Below are 20,723 nucleotides of genomic sequence, written 5' to 3' on the forward strand. Positions count from 1 at the left end.
ACCTTACGACTTATCTTAGAAGAAAGATTAAGAAAAGGCAAACCTACGTTTCTAGCATTTGTAGACTTACAGAAAGCTTTTGACAATGTTGACTGGAATACTCTTTTTCAAATTCTAAAGGTGGCAGGTGTGAAATACAGGGAGTGAAAGGCTATTTACAATTTGTACAGAAACCAGATGGCAGTAATAAGAGTCGAGGGGCATGAAAGGGAAGCAGTGGTTGGGAAAGGAGTGAGACAGGGTTGTAGCCTCTCCCCGATGTTATTCAATCTGTATATTGAGCAAGCAGTAAAGGAAACAAAAGAAAAATTTGGAGTAGGTATTAAAATTCATGGAGAAGAAGTAAAAACTTTGAGTTTCGCCGATGACATTGTAATTCTGTCAGAGACGGCAAAGGACTTGGAAGAGCAGTTGAACGGAATGGACAGTGTCTTGAAAGGAGGATATAAGATGAACATCAACAAAAGCAAAGCGAGGATAATGGAATGTAGTCGAATTAAATCGGGTGATGCTGAGGGAATTAGATTAGGAAATGAGACACTTAAAGTAGTAAAGGAGTTTTGCTATTTAGGAAGTAAAATAACTGATGATGGTCGAAGTAGAGAGGATATAAAATGTAGACTGGCAATGGCAAGGAAAGCGTTTCTGAAGAAGAGAAATTTGTTAACATCGAATATAGATTTAAGTGTCAGGAAGTCATTTCTGAAAATATTTGTTTGGAGTGTAGCCATGTATGGAAGTGAAACATGGACGATAACTAGTTTGGACAAGAAGACAATAGAAGCTTTCGAAATGTGGTGCTACAGAAGAATACTGAAGATAAGGTGGATAGATCACGTAACTAATGAGGAGGTATTGAATAGGATTGGGGAGAAGAGAAGTTTGTGGCACAACTTGACTAGAAGAAGGGATCGGTTGGTAGGACATGTTTTGAGGCATCAAGGGATCACAAATTTAGCATTGGAGGGCAGTGTGGAGGGTAAAAATCGTAGAGGGAGACCGAGAGATGAGTACACTAAGCAGATTCAGAAGGATGTAGGTTGCAGTAGGTACTGGGAGATGAAGAAGCTTGCACAGGATAGAGTAGCATGGAGAGCTGCATCAAACCAGTCTCAGGACTGAAGACCACAACAACAACAACAACAACACATTAGAATTATGTACAATGATAGTGTACTTATGACACTTGCGTGTAACCCAACTGATTGCTTGAAACATTGAATTTTTTGAGTAATTTTGTCTTTTTATTAAACATTAATGCTGATTAAAACTGTTTTTCCACTTCATCCAAGAGCTTTCAGTTCTTTTGATACAGTCTTTTTTTAAGTAATACATTCTTCCAGCGCCGCTTGATTGAGGTGCGTCTACTACACAGACTATGTGCTCCAAAGGCACTATGCAAGAATCTTCTCTTTCAGGCCAATAAAATGATGCAGCTGGTCCTGAAGGATGTAGAAATAAAATTTCTGCATCTTATTCTTCATTGAATATTGTTTTTACCAGTTCAAAGCACCTGTTACCATCATAATTTGCAGCCACATAGCTGTTTATGGATGGTTCAACATGAACCCAATCAGAAGAAGAATGGAAAGAAAAGACTAAGGAGGGTTTTACACTATTTGTAGTTCTTCTAATTTCAAGGTTGTTTGTTGGAACCGGTTTGAAGTTATGAAAACTTCTTGTTCAAGGAATGGTTCGGGTTGCTGAAAAACGTTTTTCTAGTTTTAACCGTAGCAAATCAGCTTCTTTTTTGTCAATAAAGTGAAAATGAATGTTTTGAATATTTTTTTTACAAAACTTGTACACACAGATTGCTGTCATTATTTGTTCTTCGCCTGAAAGCTGTAGACTGGCTTTCCTTAAAATTCTTTTAATAGTTGCTCCTAGGCCATCACAAATTGACTTCCCATGACTTGTTGCAAAAAAAAGAAGTGTGTTGGGCCTTCAAATTAAAGTCTCTCAAGTGTTGAGTCAAATTTTTAAAACTTTTTCTATTTTTGTACTGCCCAGCACAACCATCTGTAAAGTAGTGAACTGAGTCTATGTCAGTATGATGTAATGACAGCCACTTTGTAATTTCTTTTTGTACAAAGTTAACAAAACCAGTGTCATGTTCTTGGTCATCACTAATAAAACAGTGGTTGGAAACAAAAACATTGTTTTCCTCATTTCTTAGAAAAACTCCTACTGGGTGTAGAGAACAACCACCTCTATTCCAGTGGTAACTTTGGATCTCATTTTGTATAACAAAGGAATAATTTTCACTGAAATTCATCACAATAATTGCTGTTTTGGGTGGTGGGTCTTCTTTCAATCTTTTAAAGGCTGTTGATTGGGATTTTGCTATAAACGAGTGCGGGGTGAGCTTTTTCCAATGACCTAACCAAAATAAAGAAATGTAGTCTTCAACACTGATATACTTTGATCATTTCTGCCCTGTCTGTGTTAACCCACTGACTGATTACAATTTCTTTTTCTAAATCATAATTTTCACTTAGTTTTTCAGTTAAGTACTCAATTAGTGCAGTATTTGCAGGACAGCTGTCGCAGTGATGTAGCATGCAGTTTTGGTTTTCTGTGTTGCACACAAGCATCTTAATTAGGTTTTTATAAGATTCTTAAATTTTCACAGCATCCAGTAATAGTTTAACATTCTGGTGGATACTGCATACACATACAGTGTGTGTGCCTGCAGCACCAGCTAGGATACACCATTTAGGTCTCAAGAAACAAAATTTTGAAAATCCTGCTTCTACCTCAGGATTCTCCCATTTGAAAGAATAATAGAGTTCTCTAAAGTTACACAAAATGAGTATTTTTTGCATGTACACATTATTTTGAACACTTACTTTGTCTTTTGTTCCAGGTAGCCCTCTGGAACTTTCATCCTTTTCATAAAAATCTGTTACAATTCTTACTGTATTTCAGAAAGAGTTTTACTTTTTTTGGACCAGGAGTTTCCAAAATACCCTTTCCAGATTGTAACTTTCTAGCTCCTCGCACCATGTACTCACTTACATTAAATTCTTTCATTACTTTATTTCGACTCCAAGAATCTGGAGCCAAGGTCAGAATCTGGATTTTTCTAGTCCTCACAACAGATGAAATCTTCTCTTTCATAAGAAAAATCATTACATCGAAATCTTTGCTTTCTCAACCACACTTGTATCTTCATCATCATCAGAACTTGGTGCATCATATTTTAATGCTTTTGAAACTGCCTTTTTTTTTACAGTCTTTTCAATACTGCTAACCTTCCTCATAAAATAAGACCCTTTACTTTGTTCTGACAAGCCATGAAGCTTTATCGGTGTTAAACCTAAATTATCAAGAGCAATGTTTGTTTGTACGAGGGATTCATTTGTGGATTCCAACGATTCTAATTCAACCATGACTTCATCATCTGTTTCACTTTCATTGACTTCAACTCTTAATTTTTCCTCACAAAAGTTACGGCATGTTGAGCAAAGCTTTTGTCCAAGTTTTATGCTAATATTTTTTGTCAGTAATTGCTTAGAAAGATCAAAGCATACACTTCTCAACAATTTTCTGATGGGCTTTTTGAGTTTTTTTTCCTGGGTCTACACATGTTGTTTGATACTTTTCAAAAACATTTAAAAAGTAGTAGCTGTGGTGTGAACATATATTCATAAATTCACAGAGATTAATTTCAGATCGTAAGTGGATCAAATCTTTTTCTTCCTCACTCAATTCAGATACCCGTTGTAACTTTTTTGAAGGTGTGTAGGTTGTTTGGAAAAAGTCAGATTTTTTTAAATAATCCTACGCTACAGGTTTGAATATCTGACATATTGATTTCACTTTTGGTCTGATTACTGTTCTGGTTACTTTTATAGGATATTGGAAAAGAATGTCTCTAAACTAAGTAACAGTACTTACTGAAAGTTCGAATAAACTTAATAAAATACTATCCAAGCACTATTTAACACTGTAACAATTTTTTACTTCAAAACACAGGAGTGAGAAGACAAAATCCAAGCGTACATTGTTACTCCAAGAAGACAAAAACTTATTTTCGGTGTCTAAGTCACTTCGTACTTTTTATTTTTAAAATATAATTAATATTATTTTAAAAATTAGATAACCATTAAACAGGTTAAAAAGCCAACATAATTTTTCTGTTATATAATAGCCTATACAATTAAGAGTATTTTAAAACAAATTTGAGCTTCCTATCAGGTCTGAGACTCTAGATATTGCAGTTTTTGTAAAACTAAACGTCCTTAGCTTAAAAAAAAAAAAAAAAAAAAAAAAAAACCACACACACACACACACACACACACACACACACACACACACACACACACACACACACCCTTGCAAAATTTTTTTCATTTGGAAGATTTTAATATATCTTTATAGTAGTTTTTTTAACATTTAGATACAATACACAAACTTATTCCAAAATTTCATACTGATATCTTGAGTATTCTTTAATATACAAATTTGTTTAGTTGTGAGGACACGTTTAAGTTAAGATTTCTGACTGCTGAAACAACGCCAAATCTAAATACTTTAAAAACTTATTTAAAAAAACTACAAGAGATAGAGCAAAAAAAATTTACAAGTGCTTTCAGGATGATAAAAGAAGTAATTGTACCAACTTTCATCAAAATTCGACATGGTTGATGCCAAGGCTTGGGTGGCTTGACATGGAATGACCTGTTACAAAACCAGAATCACGCGTTTCCTCGAAGAAAAAAGGCCCGATAACGGTAGATGTGGTAAAGCCAGCCCGTACTGTGACTTTCTCGTCGTGAAGTGGAGTTTCCACGACAGTTCTAGGATTTTCGGTAGTCCAAATTCTGCAGTTGTGGGCGTTGACAGACCCTCGGAGCATGAAATGAGCTTAGTCGGTCCACAAAACGTTACTCAACCAATCGCCATCTTTTGAAATTCCCACGCCACAAATGCCCTCTGTTTCACTAAATCGCCAGGTAATAATGCATGATGCCGGTGGGTTTTGTACGGATAACATCAGAGGGTGCGCCGGCCGCGGTGGTCCAGCGGTTCTCGGCGCTCAATCCGGAAATACGCGACTGCTACGGTCGCAGGTTCGATCCTGCCTCGGGCATGGATGTGCGTGATGTCCTTAGGTTAGTTAGGTTTAAGTAGTTGTAAGTTCTAGGGGACTGATGACCACAGATGTTAAGACCCATAGTGCTCAGAGCCATTTGAACCATCGGAGGGTACGCCTAAGTGCCAACCATACAGTAGTATATGGAATGCCGGTGCGACTGCACGAGTGCTGACTACCCCATGCATAGACGAACCCACTACAGTCTCCATTTCTTTCTGAACTGTCTCAGCAGCGTTACGCCTTGTGCTCGGTCGGACACTACAGGGTCTTAGTCTAAACAACCCATGGCTTTGAACTTCGAAATCATTCTTGCCACAGCTGCATTTGTCAAAGAACCTTTACCCATTTTAATCCCCTTCCTGTGGCGATAGGATCGTAACGTGGAACTAGCACATTCCCCATTCAGGGGTAAAATACAGGGAGCGAAAGGCTATTTACAATTTGTACAGAAACCAGATGGCAGTCATATGAGTCGAGGGACATGAAAGGTAAGCAGTGGTTGGGAAGGGAGTGAGACAGGGTTGTAGTCTCTCCCCGATCTTATTCAATCTGTATATTGAGCAAGCAGTGAAGGAAACAAAAGAAAAATTCGTAGTAGGTATTAATATCCATGGAGAAGGAATAAAAATGTTGAGGTTCGCCGATGACATCGTAATTCTGTCAGAGACAGCAAAGGACTTGGAAGAGCAGTTGAACGGAATGGGTAGTGTCTTGAAAGGAGGATATAAGATGAACATCAACAAAAGCAAAACGAGGATAATGGAATGTAGTCAAATAAAGTCGGGTGATGCTGAGGGAATTAGATTAGGAAATGAGACAGTTAAAGTAGCAAAGGAATTTTGCTATTTGGGGAGCAAAATAACTGATAATGGTCGAAGTAGAGAGGATATAAAATGTAGACTGGCAATGGCAAGGAAAGCGTTTCTGAAGAAGAGAAATTGGTTAACATCGAGTATAGATTTAAGTGTCAGGAAGTCATTTCTGAAAGTATTTGTATGGTGTGCAGCCATGTATGGAAGTGAAACGTGGACAATAAATAGTTTAGACAAGAAGAGGATAGAAGCTTTCGAAATGTGGTGCTACAGAAGAATGCTGAAGGTTAGATGCGTAGATCACATAACTAATGAGGAGGTATTGAATAGAATTGGGGAGAAGAGGAGCGTGTGGCACAACTTGACTAGAAGAAGGGATCGGTTGGTAGAACATGTTCTGAGACATCGTTGGATCACCAATTGAGTATTGGAGGGCAGCGTGGAGGGTAAAAATCGTAGAGGGAGTAGCATGGAGAGCTGCATCAAACCAGTCTCGGGACTGAAGACGACGACAACAACAACAACAACAACAACAACAACAACAACAACAATTTTTGTTCTGCTATAAATACAGTTTATTTTTAAATAAGACAGGAGGATAACTATGTAGTACAAAAAAGTTCTGTTGCTTACCCAGCTCTTTATCTATCCTCACTCAGTTTCTAGACAGTTAAACAGTTTCAATTTCTTGGGGAATGTAGTAAGACACTGATCACATGCATAAAGTAAGTGATCATTATTGGGTCAAGTCCAATTGGTATGCCACACACGTACCATACAGGTAATGCGGGTATGACCTTAACTGGGCAAAGCTACTAGGGAAACTGATGTAGTGGACACTTGCATATGATAATCTACAGTAGTCTGTTGGTTTCACTATCCTAGTTGTAAATAATTGTCCTACAAACTGGTCAGCATAACTGTGGCTAGGTTTCCACTGCAAGACAATGTGGTGCAAATAAGTCTGCAGTCAACTCAGTGAAGGCAAGCATATTATTTTGTGAACATCAAAGAGGACCTTGTTATTAGTAGCCCTATGGGCTCTAAGGCCAGCATTCCATAAGCAACTGTAATGGGTTGCAAGCATTCAGGGAAATGGTCTCATTCTTGAGTTGGACAGTGTTTGAAAAGGGATGTTCCATGCAGGTTGGGACACACACACACACACACACACACACACACACACACACACACACACACACACACACACACACACACACACCCCTTCCTCCAATACAACTAAATATTATGAGTTTAGATTAACCAATGTGGAGATAGGAAATCATGGGAAAAACTGAAATAGCGCATCACTTCATTGCAATTTGCATTTATTGTAACATTTGATAACGGACTTAGAAAATGTTGCATGATATGCTTGACAGATAATAGCACGAGAACAATAATAAACACCTGATTCAGTTTTCCACACTTTCATTAAAGTTCAACAGGGGAACACACTCCCATAAATATAAATGTGTGTGTAGGTGCATTAAAGAGCTGGTTATCAAACAGTCACTTATAACATCAAGGCAGGCACACACCATGTAAAGAAAAACTAATTAGCAAGTTTACACATTAAGTAGAACATTAAAATGAATAACAGGAAAGTGCACCGTCCACAACACCTTATGGCGACAGTTAACCTCAAAGAAGTTCCTTTCTTTACAATTCAACATTAAGTACAGCTCAATAGTAATAAAAAATTTAGGTTATAGGCATGCCCGTAAGCACAATTGTAAACTGGTGGAAAAACAATAAATTGGAAATTAACAAATCTATACTCGAAGGAGCTGCACTCCATCTGAACATCCCAAAAATGGCAACTTAATGGCTACCTAGAGTAACAAATTATGAATAGCGTGCTTATAGATTGACTAGAATAAAGGAATAAATAACACATACATGGCTTCTGACGGTCGACAAACTGTGTTGGGCTATTGAGCAGTGATTAGCATATGTTGTTGCTATTTTAAATTAATCAGTTAGTGGCATATTTAAAGACAAGTGTTGAGCAAGGACCCTGGTCAGAAGGTAATCAAAACTAGCAGGATTCCCTTACTCAGCATACATGCCAACACATCAGTTCAGCCAGCTGGCCGGCCGCAGCAACCCCATACTGCCGTCTGGCTAGGGTAAGGAAACAACAGAGTGTGAAGCAAGAATTTCAAAAGGAATGCACTACAGACGAGGAGGAATCTCAGAGTACCAACCGTGACATTTCATCACGGTTCACAGGTGTCAATAATCCATTGTCTAGCTGGGGCGTTGACAACCTTTGTAAGCCTGCCCGTCATAGCGAGCACATAACCTGTGTTCACACACTGCTTTATCCATTTCTGGACACAGCAAGGTTGAACACAACACCTGCCTACCATTTCACAAGCACTAAAACCAGTCATACTGTAAGAGTGCCAGAATGCTCTCCCTCTCTCATGGCCTGTGTATGCTGATACATTGTGACAGTACATAACTGTCTGTGGCACAGTGGTGTCATCTTCGGCATACCTCGGTAACATTCATGTTACACTTGTTGCAACACATCATGCAACAATGTGTTGAGGGGAGGACACGATCCCTAATTATTTCAGTAGAATTTTAGAGCCTCAAACGCTGCCACTCAGCTGCCCAGTAACTAATCAGATTTGCCCTTATTTGAGGCAGAAGCATCTTGACGTAAAATAATTTGCAGTAATTATACACAGTAACAGAAAACAAAAAGATGTATAGATAAAAATGTTACAGTAAGGAGGGGACAAATCAACTGCTAAAAGTTTATTACATGTGATGCTGCCATGATTGCCAGAGTGTATTGCATTACCACTAGTGTGAGCTGTACACAACCAGATGTTGTTAAGATGTATGAGCAGTTTTGTTTTGTTGACTGTACCTTTTCTGACCATGCCCAATACATTCAGTTTTTAAAATTTTTGTTACCATAAGGTCTGGATCCAGGAACTTTCTGCTACTCCTTTGAGTAGCCATCTTGTAGGTATGATATTTGTAAATCACATTTTTCTCCATTGATCTACATCTACATTTATACTCCGCAAGCCACCCAACAGTGTGTGGCGGAGGGCACTTTACGTGCCACTGTCATATCTCCCTTTCCTATTCCAGTCACGTATGGTTTGCGGGAGGAATGACTGCCGGAAAGCCTCCATGCGCTCTCGAATCTCTCTAATTTTACATTCGTGATCTCCTCGGGAGGTATAAGTAGGGGCAAGCAATATATTAGATACCTCATCCAGAAACGCACCCTCTCAAAACCTGGACAGCAAGCTACACCGCGATGCAGAGCACCTCTCTTGCAGAGTCTGCCAGTTGAGTTTGCTAAACATCTCCGTTAACATTTACCAAATAACCCTGTGACAAAATGCGCCGCTCTTCTTTGGATCTTCTCTATCTCCTCTGTCAACCTGACCTGGTTTGGATCCCACACTGATGAGCAATAGTCAAGTATAGGTCAGACGACTGTTTCGTAAGCCACCTCCTTTGTTGATGGACTACATTTCCTAAGGACTCTCCCAATGAATCTCAACCTGGTACCCGCCTTACCAACAATTAATTTTATATGTTCATTCCACTTCAAATCGTTCCACACGCATACTCCCAGATATTTTACAGAAATAGCTGCTACCAGTGTTTGTTCCGCTGTCATATAATCACACAATAAAGGATCCTTCTTTCTATGTATTCGCAATACATTACATTTGTCTATGTTAAACGTCGGTTGCCACTACCTGCACCAACTGCCTATCTGCTGCAGATCTTCCTGCATTTCACTGCAATTTTCCAATGCTGCAACTTCTCTGTATACTACAGCATCATCCGCGAAAAGCCGCATCGAACTTTAGACACTATCTACTAGGTCATTTATATATATTGTGAAAAGCAATGGTCCCATAACACTCCCCTGTGGTATGCCAGAGGTTACATTAATGTCCGTAGATTTCTCTCCATTGAGAACAACATGCTGTGTTCTGTTTGCTAAAAACTCTTCAATACAGCCACACAGCTGGTCCGATATTCCGTAGGCTCTTACTTTGTATATCAGGCGACAGTGCGGAACTGTATCGAACACCTTCCGGAAGTCAAGGAAAGTGGCATCTACTTGGGAGCCTGTATCTAATATTATCTCGGTCGCATGAACAAATAAAGCGAGTTGGGTCTCATATGGTCGCTGTTTCCGGAATCCATGTTGTTTCCTATAGAGTAGATTCTGGGTTTCCGGATATGACATGATACGCGAGCAAAAAGCATGTTCTAAAATTCTACAACAGATCGATGTCAAAGATCTAGGCTTATAGTTTTGCGCATCTGCTTGATGACCCTTCTTGAAAATGGGAACTACCTTTGCTCTTTTCCAATCATTTGGAACCTTCCGTTCCCTAGGACTTGTGATATATGGCTGTTAGAAGGGGGGCAAGTTCTTTCACATACATTGTGTAGAATCAAATTGGTATCCCGTCAGGTCCAGTGGACTTTCCTCTGTTGAGTGATTTCAGTTGCTTTTCTATTCCTTGGACATTATTTCGATGTCAGCCATTTTTTTGTTCGTGTAAGGATTTAGAGAAGGAACCGCAGTGCGGTCTTCCTCTGCGAAACAGCTTTGGAAAAAGGTGTTTAGTATTTCAGCTTTATGGGTGTCATCCTCTGTTTCAATGCCATTATTATCCCAGAGTGTCAGAATATGCTGTTTCGATCCACTTACTGATTTAACGTAAGACCAGAACTTCCTAGGATTTTCTGTCAAGTCAGTACATAGAATTTTACTTTCGAATTCACTGAACGCTTCACACACAGCCATCCTCACGCAAACTTTGACATCGTTTAGCTTCTGTTGGTCTGAGAGGTTTTGGCTGCGTTTAAATTTTGCAGTGAAGCTGTCTTTGCTTTCGCAGTAGTTTCCTAACTCTGTTGTTGAACCACGGTGGGTTTTTCCCATCCCTCACAGTTTTACTCGGCATGTACGTGTCTATAACACATTTTACGATTGTCTTGAACTTTTTCCATAAACACCCAACATTGTCAGTGTTGGAACAGAAATTTTCATTTTGATCTGTTGGGTAGTCTGAAATCTGCCTCCTATTACTCTTGCTAAACAGATAAACCTTCCTCCCTTTTTTATATTCCTATTTACTTCCATATTCAGTGATAAGTGAAATATCTCCAAAACACCTTCAGCAACTCCACCTTTTCAATGTAACCACTAAAATTATTCAAACTTGTATGATTCATAGTTCCACTATTAAAGCCATGACAATACTTCGTAATACATTCCACATCAGTGACTTCACCATTACCCAAGACTGTCGCTGCAGCCCCAACATTTATATTACTATGGCCTCTTTGTTACTGAGCTGCATCCAGGGCTACAGTGATGCAAGTATTGCCACCATTCATGTCTACACTTTTCTGAACAGCATTTTTCATACTGTCATTTGCTGCTTCTACTAAAGTCTGTACAGTTACTTTATTGTACATATCAAACATTGCATGGGGAGGTAAGTCCATAAGAGCACACCTCCATACCCTCTACCCTGTACATCTCTTAGCATAAGCAATTTTAATATTAGTTATACAATTTCCGTTTAGATAAACCACATGTATGATAGCATCCATTTACCTTGCAAAAATTGCAGACAAGTCTCAATCAGATCAGGTTAAATAAATAAAATAGTTTTGTTGCAATATGTCTGCCACTTACCTCCTCGACTGCCTTCAGACCTCCACTATTACCACAATCCTTACACTACCAAGCTTTGTTCATTAATGTAGATAGTACAGAATTCATCAGTTGCACAACCTGGCTCATTGGTTGTCATCTTTGTTTTGTTATATTCATTGATATTGCCATGCCCACTGTCCATAAATTTTAGTTTTTGCGTGGAAGCAATTGGAGTTAAAGCAGATGAAAGTGTTAAGAGGGCTGGCCCAGAAGTAACAAAGGGAACACAAATTTTGGAAAAAGTCTTGATAAATTACACCCAACTATGTTAAATAACTTTGCTACCCTGTTTGTAGTGATAAGTCGAGCCCCGAAAAATAGCCATCCACTGCAGACTCCACCTCTTCATTTCTGGCAAAGATTTTACCACCAAGCCATTTCTTGTGGCTTGAAAACAAAAAATAATCAGAAGGGGGTAAATCTGGTGAATATGGTGCTTGAGGAAGCAATTTGAACTTGTTGATTTGGCTGTGGTGATAATGGGTATGTGAGCTGGTGCGTTGTTTTGATTAAACAAAACTTTTTCACTAATGCTGCCATTTTTGGCTGATTTAATTAGTCTAATTCTACAGTAAGTAATTCTCACCACTGGTCATTATTTCTTTTTGAAGATAAGCAATGAAATTTATCCCACACACATCGCAGAAAACTGATGCCATGACCTTGCTAGCAGATGGATCTGTCTTTGCGTTCTTTGAAGTTGATACCCCAGTCCAGTTTTTTGACTGTTCCTTTGTCTCAGGTGTGATGTAATGGGTCCATGCTTCATCCATGTTTACGAATCAACACAGCTTGGTTTTATTGCAGTGAAACATTACCAAACCCCGACTGAAACTTCCTCATGAGGCAGTTTGTTTTATTGTCAGTAAATGTGGCACCTATCTTAGCTTTCTCATATCCACATTTTCAGTCAGTTTGTGATTTACAACACTTTCTGAAATGCCTACAATTTTTGCTGTCTCGTGCTCTTTATCGACAGTCATCCTGTATCATTTTGTGGGTTTTATTCACAATTAATGGCATGGTCATGTAATTTGGTTGATCACTGCGATGTTCATTTTGGCAGCTCATGCAGCCTCACTTAAATTCAGCCACCTAATATTTTACCATTGTAAACAAAGGAGCAGACTCCTCGAGTAGAATTTAGTTCATCTTTAGTATTAGTTGGGTAAGACTTTTCAAATGAAAGTATTTTATCCCATAACGATGACCAATGCAAATTCACTGAGAAAGTTCACTGTTGATGACTGTCCTACAAGTACTAAACAACCTAACTTAAAGAAATTTCAAACTTAAGCTTTATAAAGTTGGAACTGCCTACCAAAGTAATTTGTTTGAAACTACTATTATCTATACGTCAGGTCAGGTACTTCTGGGACAGCCCTTGTACGTCATCTTCTGTTTCTGTATTTGCAGAGCTAATCAGTTTGGTGAACTGGTTTATATAGAATTTATTATGTTTAACACCAAGCTTTTTAATTTTTCTTGTAGTTCTGAAGTAAAAGAAAAATCGAGCATAGTTACTTCACTGTGAACAAACTTGTAGCAGCAGAGCAGTATACTCTCTGTATAAACAAAAGTGAAACAATTGTGATCTATTCACAGGTTAGCCAACATTAGAGAATATAAACGCCTTAAAAAAAAAAAAAAGAGAGAGAGAGAACCAAATTCTGTTCGTAACTGCTGTCTGCGTGACAGGGGTATCATGTGCAGTCACTTGTAAACTTTAATTTTGAAACTTCCTGGCAGATTAAAACTGTGGGCTGGACTGAGACTCAAACTCAGGACCTTTGCCCTGTCCCAGGAGTGCTAGTTCTGTAAGGTTCGCAGGAGAGCTTCTCTGTAGTTTTGAAGGTAGGAGATGAGATACTGGCAGAATTGAAGCTGTGTGCTTGGGTAGCTCAGGAGTGGACCACTAGCCTGCGAAAGGCAAAGGTCCCGAGTTCGAGCCTCGGTCCGGCAAACAGTTTTAATCTGTTAGAAAGATTCATATCGGTGCACACTCAGCTGCAGAGTCAAGATTTCATCTTTTCATTTTGCTTATTCTTTCAGTCAAACTTCTCTTGTCCAGAAAACTATGGAGAAATTTTAAGTCAAATTTAAAAATCAATTTTTGGTACTTACTCGTGTATTACTCCCTGTAAAGTACTGGTCTCATAAGATGGTTAAAGATGTAAGTGCTTTGTGTAAATACCTCACTAAAGATACCCTGGTATTGAGAGGTACTGGGAATAGTCTTGCTTATGATTTAGGTGGTGACAGGATTTCTGCTCAAACTCAGCCCACTAATGTTCACTTTACAGCTGTTCTGGCATTATGATCAATGCCATTTTGACTGCTGTGAGGTTAGTTAATGTGGGATTTGAGTGCTCATGACAGCTGGCAAGGCATACATGTTAGTGGTGCCATTTGGGAATATCCATGTCTGGGTATGCTAAAACCAGAATAGGGTTGAGACGGAATAGTTGGTGATGCTCATAAGTCACAGTATAGTAGGTGAACTTTGGCTCACTCAAGTCCTAGTTTGGGTGATAGTGTGTAACAGGGCTAAACTGTTTTTGATAAAGGCAGGTAGGAGGTATCCCTGCTTACGGTTGGTTCCATTAATGCTGGAAATCAATAAATGAGAATGCAGATCAGAATGCACATTAAGCTCATTTCATCAAAATATTAAAGGAATGAAATTTGAACTAGATGAATTGTTAACAAATCTTGATAATGACCCAATTTGTATCTCGGAGCATGATTTATGTATATAAGAAACATCAAGGCATCCTTTGAATGGATACGTATTACCTGGTTTTGGTCCAAGGAGTTCTTTTGCAGAAGGATATAGTAGACATATATGAAATGAATTCATTATAGGCCACTACAGATCTGCTAGTTTAAACTACAGGATTTTCCTCTTTAGACTTGGCACTGCTGGGCTTGGTTCTTATGAAGTTGATTTTGAGTGGGGATTTAGCTATAAATTTTGACTGATTTCCCAGAGAAAGAATGTTAATGGGTTAGTTGACTCTAATGTGGTGCAGGAAATGTACATGCCAATTAGAGTTCAGGGAAACAGCAGCACTGTTGTTGGCAATATCTTAATACATTTTTCTCTAGTTGCTGGATACAGCATGATAAAAATGGATAATGGCTTGTCAAATTATGTTGTGTTCTTAAACCTGAAGACTGGTTTTATGTGGCTCACCGTGCTAGTGTATCCTGTGCATGCCACATTATCTAGATAACTGCTACAGGGTACATCCATTTGAACCTGCTCACTGTGTTCATCCCTTTGTTTCTTTCTAAAATTCTTGCCACTCATTCCACCTCCACTTACATCCTTCCATTGCAAAATGGATGTGTCTGATGCCATGTATCCTGTTAACCAAATATGTCTTTCAGTTTAGTTGTCATAAATTTATCTTCTCCCTTGATTAAAGTCAGTGCCTCGTCATTAATTACTCACTCTATCCATCAACTCTTCAGTATTCTTTTCTAACACCACAGTTCAAAACCTATTTTTCTTCTTGCCTAAACTGATCATCCGCATTTCACTTATCTGAGGTTACACTCCAAATACCTCTAAAAAGACTGGCCACACATTTATATTAGATGGCAAAATATACCTCTCTTCAGAAACTTTTCTTGCTTTTCATTTACTACTTTTAGTTTCTCATTTCCTAATATAATTCCTTCAGCACCGGCCTGTCTCACTTCCTTTTCAACTATGGGTTAGCTTCCATGCCAAAATTGCAATCTGGTTTCTGTTTAAATAGTGTATAACCATTTGCTCCATGTATTTTATCCTTGCTACTTTCAGTATTTCAAAGAATATATTCCAGTCAACATAGTGAAAAGTTTTCTCTAAATCTACAAATAACAGAAACACAAGTTTGTCTTTCTTTAACCTGTCATCTGAGATAAATTGTAGGTTCTCTGGAACTAAAGTTGATCTTCCCTTAGGTTTTCTATAAGTTTTTCCATTCTGGTTTAAATAATTTCAGTATTTTGAAACCATGACATCTTAAATTGATAGGTTCTCAGTGTTCACATCTGCTGCTGTCTGTGGAATTGCAGTTACACAGTCCAGTCACATTGTGACCATAACCTATGTTAGATGTCAACATGTAGTAACTACCCACACATGGCAAGTGGCAGCACTAGCAGTACTTAGAAGGATGTAGAAAATGGTCAATTCATTGTTATAATGGGGAAACTGAGTGGTTTCCGTGACATCCAAAAGGGCACGATCATTGGCTTTTGGGCCCCGCAGGTGGAAGCATTTCCAAAATGGCCAAGTGTGTAAACTGTTCACCAGCCTCTGAGGTTAAAGTATATTGTGGATGGTAGTATGGTGCCATCCAGAACCAGCATTGAGGCAGCTGTGGTGCACAATGGGCCATAGATGATAGGTGCGAGTGATGACTACGGAGATGTGTATGGGCGAATGTGTGGTCAACTGTTGTGCAACTGACCACCCAGATGAATCAAGGGGCTATCAACAGACTCTCCATGATGACTGCCAAACGAATGCTGCTGCACCCATGATGACTGCTGTTGATCAGCGATGAAGGCTGGAATTTGCATACCAAAACCACAACTGGGCAACCACTGAGTGGTGATGGGTAGCGTTTTCAGATAAATCATGTTTGAGTCTCCATTGCACAGATGGCCTTTGCCCTGCAACAGTCATTGGAAGGGTCTAGGCTGGAGGAGGAAGTTCCATGGTCTGGGGCATGTTTTTGTGGCATTCTGTGTTGTCTTGTAGTTATGGAAGGCACAGTGGAACAGCAAAAGTATGCATCTCTCCTAGGCGACCATGTGCATCCTTACATTCAGTTTGTTTTTCCTCAGCATGGTGGCATCTACCAGCAAGACAATGCTCACAGTGTACGTACAGGGATGAAAAAGCCAAAGGATGAGTTTACCATACTCCCCTGGCCACCAGACTACATGGATTTAAACCCAATCAAGTTGGGCTGTGTTCACGCCATGTATCCCCAGCGATTAAATGTATCACAGCTGGCCATGCCACTGGAGTCAGAATAGCTCCACAGCCCTCTTTGTACTTTCTGGAACCTCACTGTTGCTCTTCCTGCACTTCTATGGTGCAAAAGGTGGTTATTCAGGCTTTTGACAGGTGGTCACATTAATGCGACTGGACTGTCTATTACATTCTTCCTGAAGTTGTGGGGTATGTCATCTGTCTCATATATCATGCTCACCAGCTGAAATAATTAAGTCATGATTGGCTTCCCCTAGCATCTCAATGATTCTAAAGGAATGTTTTATCTATAGGGCCCTTGGTTAAACTCATGTCTCTGTGCTCTGTCAAATTATTCTCACACTATAACTCTCATCTTATCTTCATTTATTTTCCTTCCATTCTGTAATTTTACCTTTAATTCCCCTTGTGTAGTCTTGGGTGTGGTGTAGTCTTGGGTGTGGTTCTTCCACTGTTCAGCTTTTTCTTCTGATGGCCTGAACTAAAGTGATGGTGCAGCCAATATCACAGCTATAGGAGGACGTGGGCAACAACCACGCAAGAGTCTATTAACTTGAAAGTGATGTCCACAGCTCATGGTCTCGCGGTCGCGTTCTCGCTTCACGAGCACGAGGTCCCGGGTTTGATTCCCGCCGGGGTCAAGGGTTTTCTCCTGCCTTGAGATGACAGGGTGTTTGAGTTGTCCTCATCGTTTGTTCATCATTTCTGAAAGTGGCGCGATTGGGCTGAGAAAAAGTTGGAAATTTGTATTGGTGCTGATAACTGCGCAGTTGAGTGCCCCACAAACCAAACATCACCAACAACTTGAAAGTGCCCAAGGAGCACATAGCTGAAAATTTGATGTATAACTAGTTGACATGGCTGAAAGCCAAAGTATATTTTATTTAGTCATATTGTTGGCAGGTGATGCATTCATATAAAGAGGATTTTAGCATATTATTAGGATTCTGCTGGCTTTGTGCTGTTGCTAATGTAAGTGCTGAAACTAGATTATGTATGTTGTCAGTCAAGACTTGCAGGTTATTCATATTAACAGTATTATTCCTAATGTGTTCCGAACTTCAATAATAAATTGATTGATTGGACAGACTCCTTAGGGATTAGGTGATAGTTCTGTGATAGTGAACAGCAGTGGTGACTGTTCATTGTCACTAGAATAAATTGAAAAACTGACATCACATTTATTTGTATTGGTGCTATACAAGACTTACAATGTATTCTGGTTTCCTGTTAGCCCTTTTTGTAGTGTTAAGGGTGTAAGCTCCTGGATAACATTAGTCACCTCCTTAAAAGAGCACGTTGGTTGCTTTGGAACACTCTTTATAATACGGAACTGGTGCCACTTGACCATATGATCCTCCACTGCTACCGATATGTTATGTCAATAAAATAGCATGTGTATGCCAGTTAGTTGTTAGGAGTCAGTGCAGTAAGTTCGAATTATCTGCAGTCATGACCAAATGGCAGAAAGGAGTTTGGCTGTGCATGTTACTGTGATGCGAATGAAATGGCCCGATGTGTTGCCATGTCAACTCGTCTACAAGGAATGGTGTATCGCTTATACCCATGCAACACAGCATAAGAACAGGGATTTCAGCTGCCAGGGCCTGGAGATGGGTGTCACACCTAATCACTGACAATAGGTTTCAAACCAGATAAGATTTGCTACTGTCATGAATGCAAATCTTCCTCAATCAGTTTGCAAGCATACATTGTGAAGGGGCCTGCACGAAATGGCATTTTGACCCGGGGTACCTTGCAAAAGTTTTAGTCACAGTGGCACACAACTACATGTCTTCAGTGAACCAAACAACAAAGAAACTAGATAGTAGCTGACTGGAGGTATGTAATGTGATCAGTTATCTCATGATTTTTCCTCTTCTGAAATAAAGTAAGTCATTGAATGTACCAATAACTGAATGAGTTCTTTAGCCCTCAGTGTGTGGTGGGTGTAGTTCAAGCTGGAGGTGTTTCTTTGATGTTTTGGGTGTGTTTATCGTACCAAGAGTGGGGCCGATTCATTTAGGTTACTGTGGATGTGGCATTGGATGTTAATTTCAACATTCTTGGAGACCATGTGTTGCCCTGTCTTCTAAATTTTCACAGTAAATATTCTGTGGATGCTAATGTCATCCAAGATGATGATAGCTTTATTTACTGGACTGCACGTGTAAGGTTCTGGTTCGACAGACACTAGTGCGCTGTATTGCTAGAAAATGCCTCAGACTGTTCTGTACAACAGATGAAATTCAGCAGTTTGGTAGCTCTAGGGGGTGTGGTCATCACTGAATGATTTCCGCTTTACATGGCATGTGCGAGATGGTGTTAGCATATGTTCTCCTCAGATGACTTATTTGTTGTTCTGTGTGCGTATGTTTATTTTGTTGGGAAGGTTATGATTAAGCAGTTATAATTTGAGGATGACAGTGTCATTAAAATTTTTAACCATAGGGATAATTATGACCTATAAACATTTCACAGCTTAGTGCTATTCTGATATGGAAAGGAACAAATATGTTTAAAAAAATGTTGTATCGCCTCTACAGTGAACTGAAGCTGAAGATAGACAATAACAATAATTTGAGATAAAATTAATTTTGAATAGTGTTTAATACACCATAGAGAAAATTATGTTTGATAACTGTTTACATTTAATTGTGTTATTAAGTTAGTGGGAAATATATCTGGCCTCATGTAAGTGTTGTGCATGTATAATTATTGTAAGCTTATGGGTACATAATGCTTGGTTCAAAACTATGGAATGTCAGTAAGATGTTTGGCAGAACACAGTTTTTTACGTTACGTATACTGTTAGTGTGATGTAATTGCTAAGTGACTGTCCAGAAAGTAATTAAAAACCTCCTTGTTGTTTTTCTGTAGTGATGGAAATACTTTGCTTTTAAAGAATAATATATTAATGTAAACTGGGAATTTATTTCAGTTCAAACCACCGAAATTCAATTAGAGACCCAAAATTGACATTCCAGTCAAAAGCGATAATATGATGGAAGTCAACGGAGTTGGAAGCAATAGCAGTGATTACACTACTGATGATAGCTCAGAAAGCATCAGTCCAGATGATGGAAGTTCAAGTCAAGACCAAACAACTGAAGAGATACCCACCACATCGGATGATGTGCAAAATGATTCATACCATCACAGTAGACGCGAAGAATCAGTTTTATTCAGTGAGATTGATAAAATGCGTTTAGCAGACGTTGGCGTGAGTGACACTCCAAATGGAACTGATGGTGTTCCAGATACTGAAGTGGACAGACAATGTCACAATCTCAATGGTGAGACTTCAGGGTTGTAACTGGAGCATAGTTTTATTATTGTAAAAAAAAATAAACAAAAATTGTAATTTAATTTTTTGTGATTTAAGGGCAAGGCAGAAATGCCTTCACACATTTTACATCTGAGTGGTCATCCCTGTTGGATAAAATAGAGGACTCTGTTGAAAAAGTATCAAAGAATTATGAAGGTTGGAGACCTGAAACTGTTGGTCAGAAAACTGGAAACAGTTATTGGCAATATCAGACTGATTACCTTAGTACTCCGGGAACCAGCAAAAGGTTAGTTTAACTTTGTTGTCTAAAAATGTTTCTCTTACAAATCACTTTTAATCTGCTATATCTACTGTCTGATCTGGTGGATGCACAACAGTATCAACATGATTTTTACATTATAGGAGTGTAATTTCTCCATTCTTTTTCGTCCTTGGTAACAGTGAATTTTCAGTTCATAAGCATATATTAAGAATATTTTACTGTCACTCTTAGGTATATACTTCAGAAAATCTTGTTTTCATCGTCAAGCTTAGCATACTAAATTGAACTTACTTTGTTGGTGTCCTGAGAAATTAAGTTTCCTGTGAACAAACAAAATGTAAACATGGCATAGTTAACTTTGTTTCATGGTTAATCATATCCAGATATGTAGTGTTGATTTCCTGTAAAGGCAATTACAGGTAAGTTTAACTAGAATATCAGACATTCAAACCTTGTTCTGTAAGACCTAAGCACACAGTGGTAAGGAGAGGTGGGCTACAGTGAGGTGTGGCAACTGTCATCATAAGAAAGTTCT

General features: G+C 38.9%; 1 protein-coding gene across 1 annotated transcript in view; it reads left to right on the forward strand.

The window, feature by feature from the left end:
• The window catches only part of LOC126298615 (probable E3 ubiquitin-protein ligase makorin-1), a 124,463-nt gene that overhangs the window by 11,172 nt on the left and 92,568 nt on the right, over window positions 1-20,723 (forward strand). The window contains exons 2-3 of the mRNA XM_049990021.1: window positions 19,579-19,933; window positions 20,023-20,212. Coding sequence (XP_049845978.1) covers window positions 19,639-19,933; window positions 20,023-20,212 — 485 coding nt within the window. The 5' untranslated portion in view covers window positions 19,579-19,638. The remainder of the gene's footprint in view (window positions 1-19,578; window positions 19,934-20,022; window positions 20,213-20,723) is intronic.

Source organism: Schistocerca gregaria, chromosome X, assembly GCF_023897955.1.
Source record: "Schistocerca gregaria isolate iqSchGreg1 chromosome X, iqSchGreg1.2, whole genome shotgun sequence".
NCBI lineage: Eukaryota > Metazoa > Arthropoda > Insecta > Orthoptera > Acrididae > Schistocerca > Schistocerca gregaria.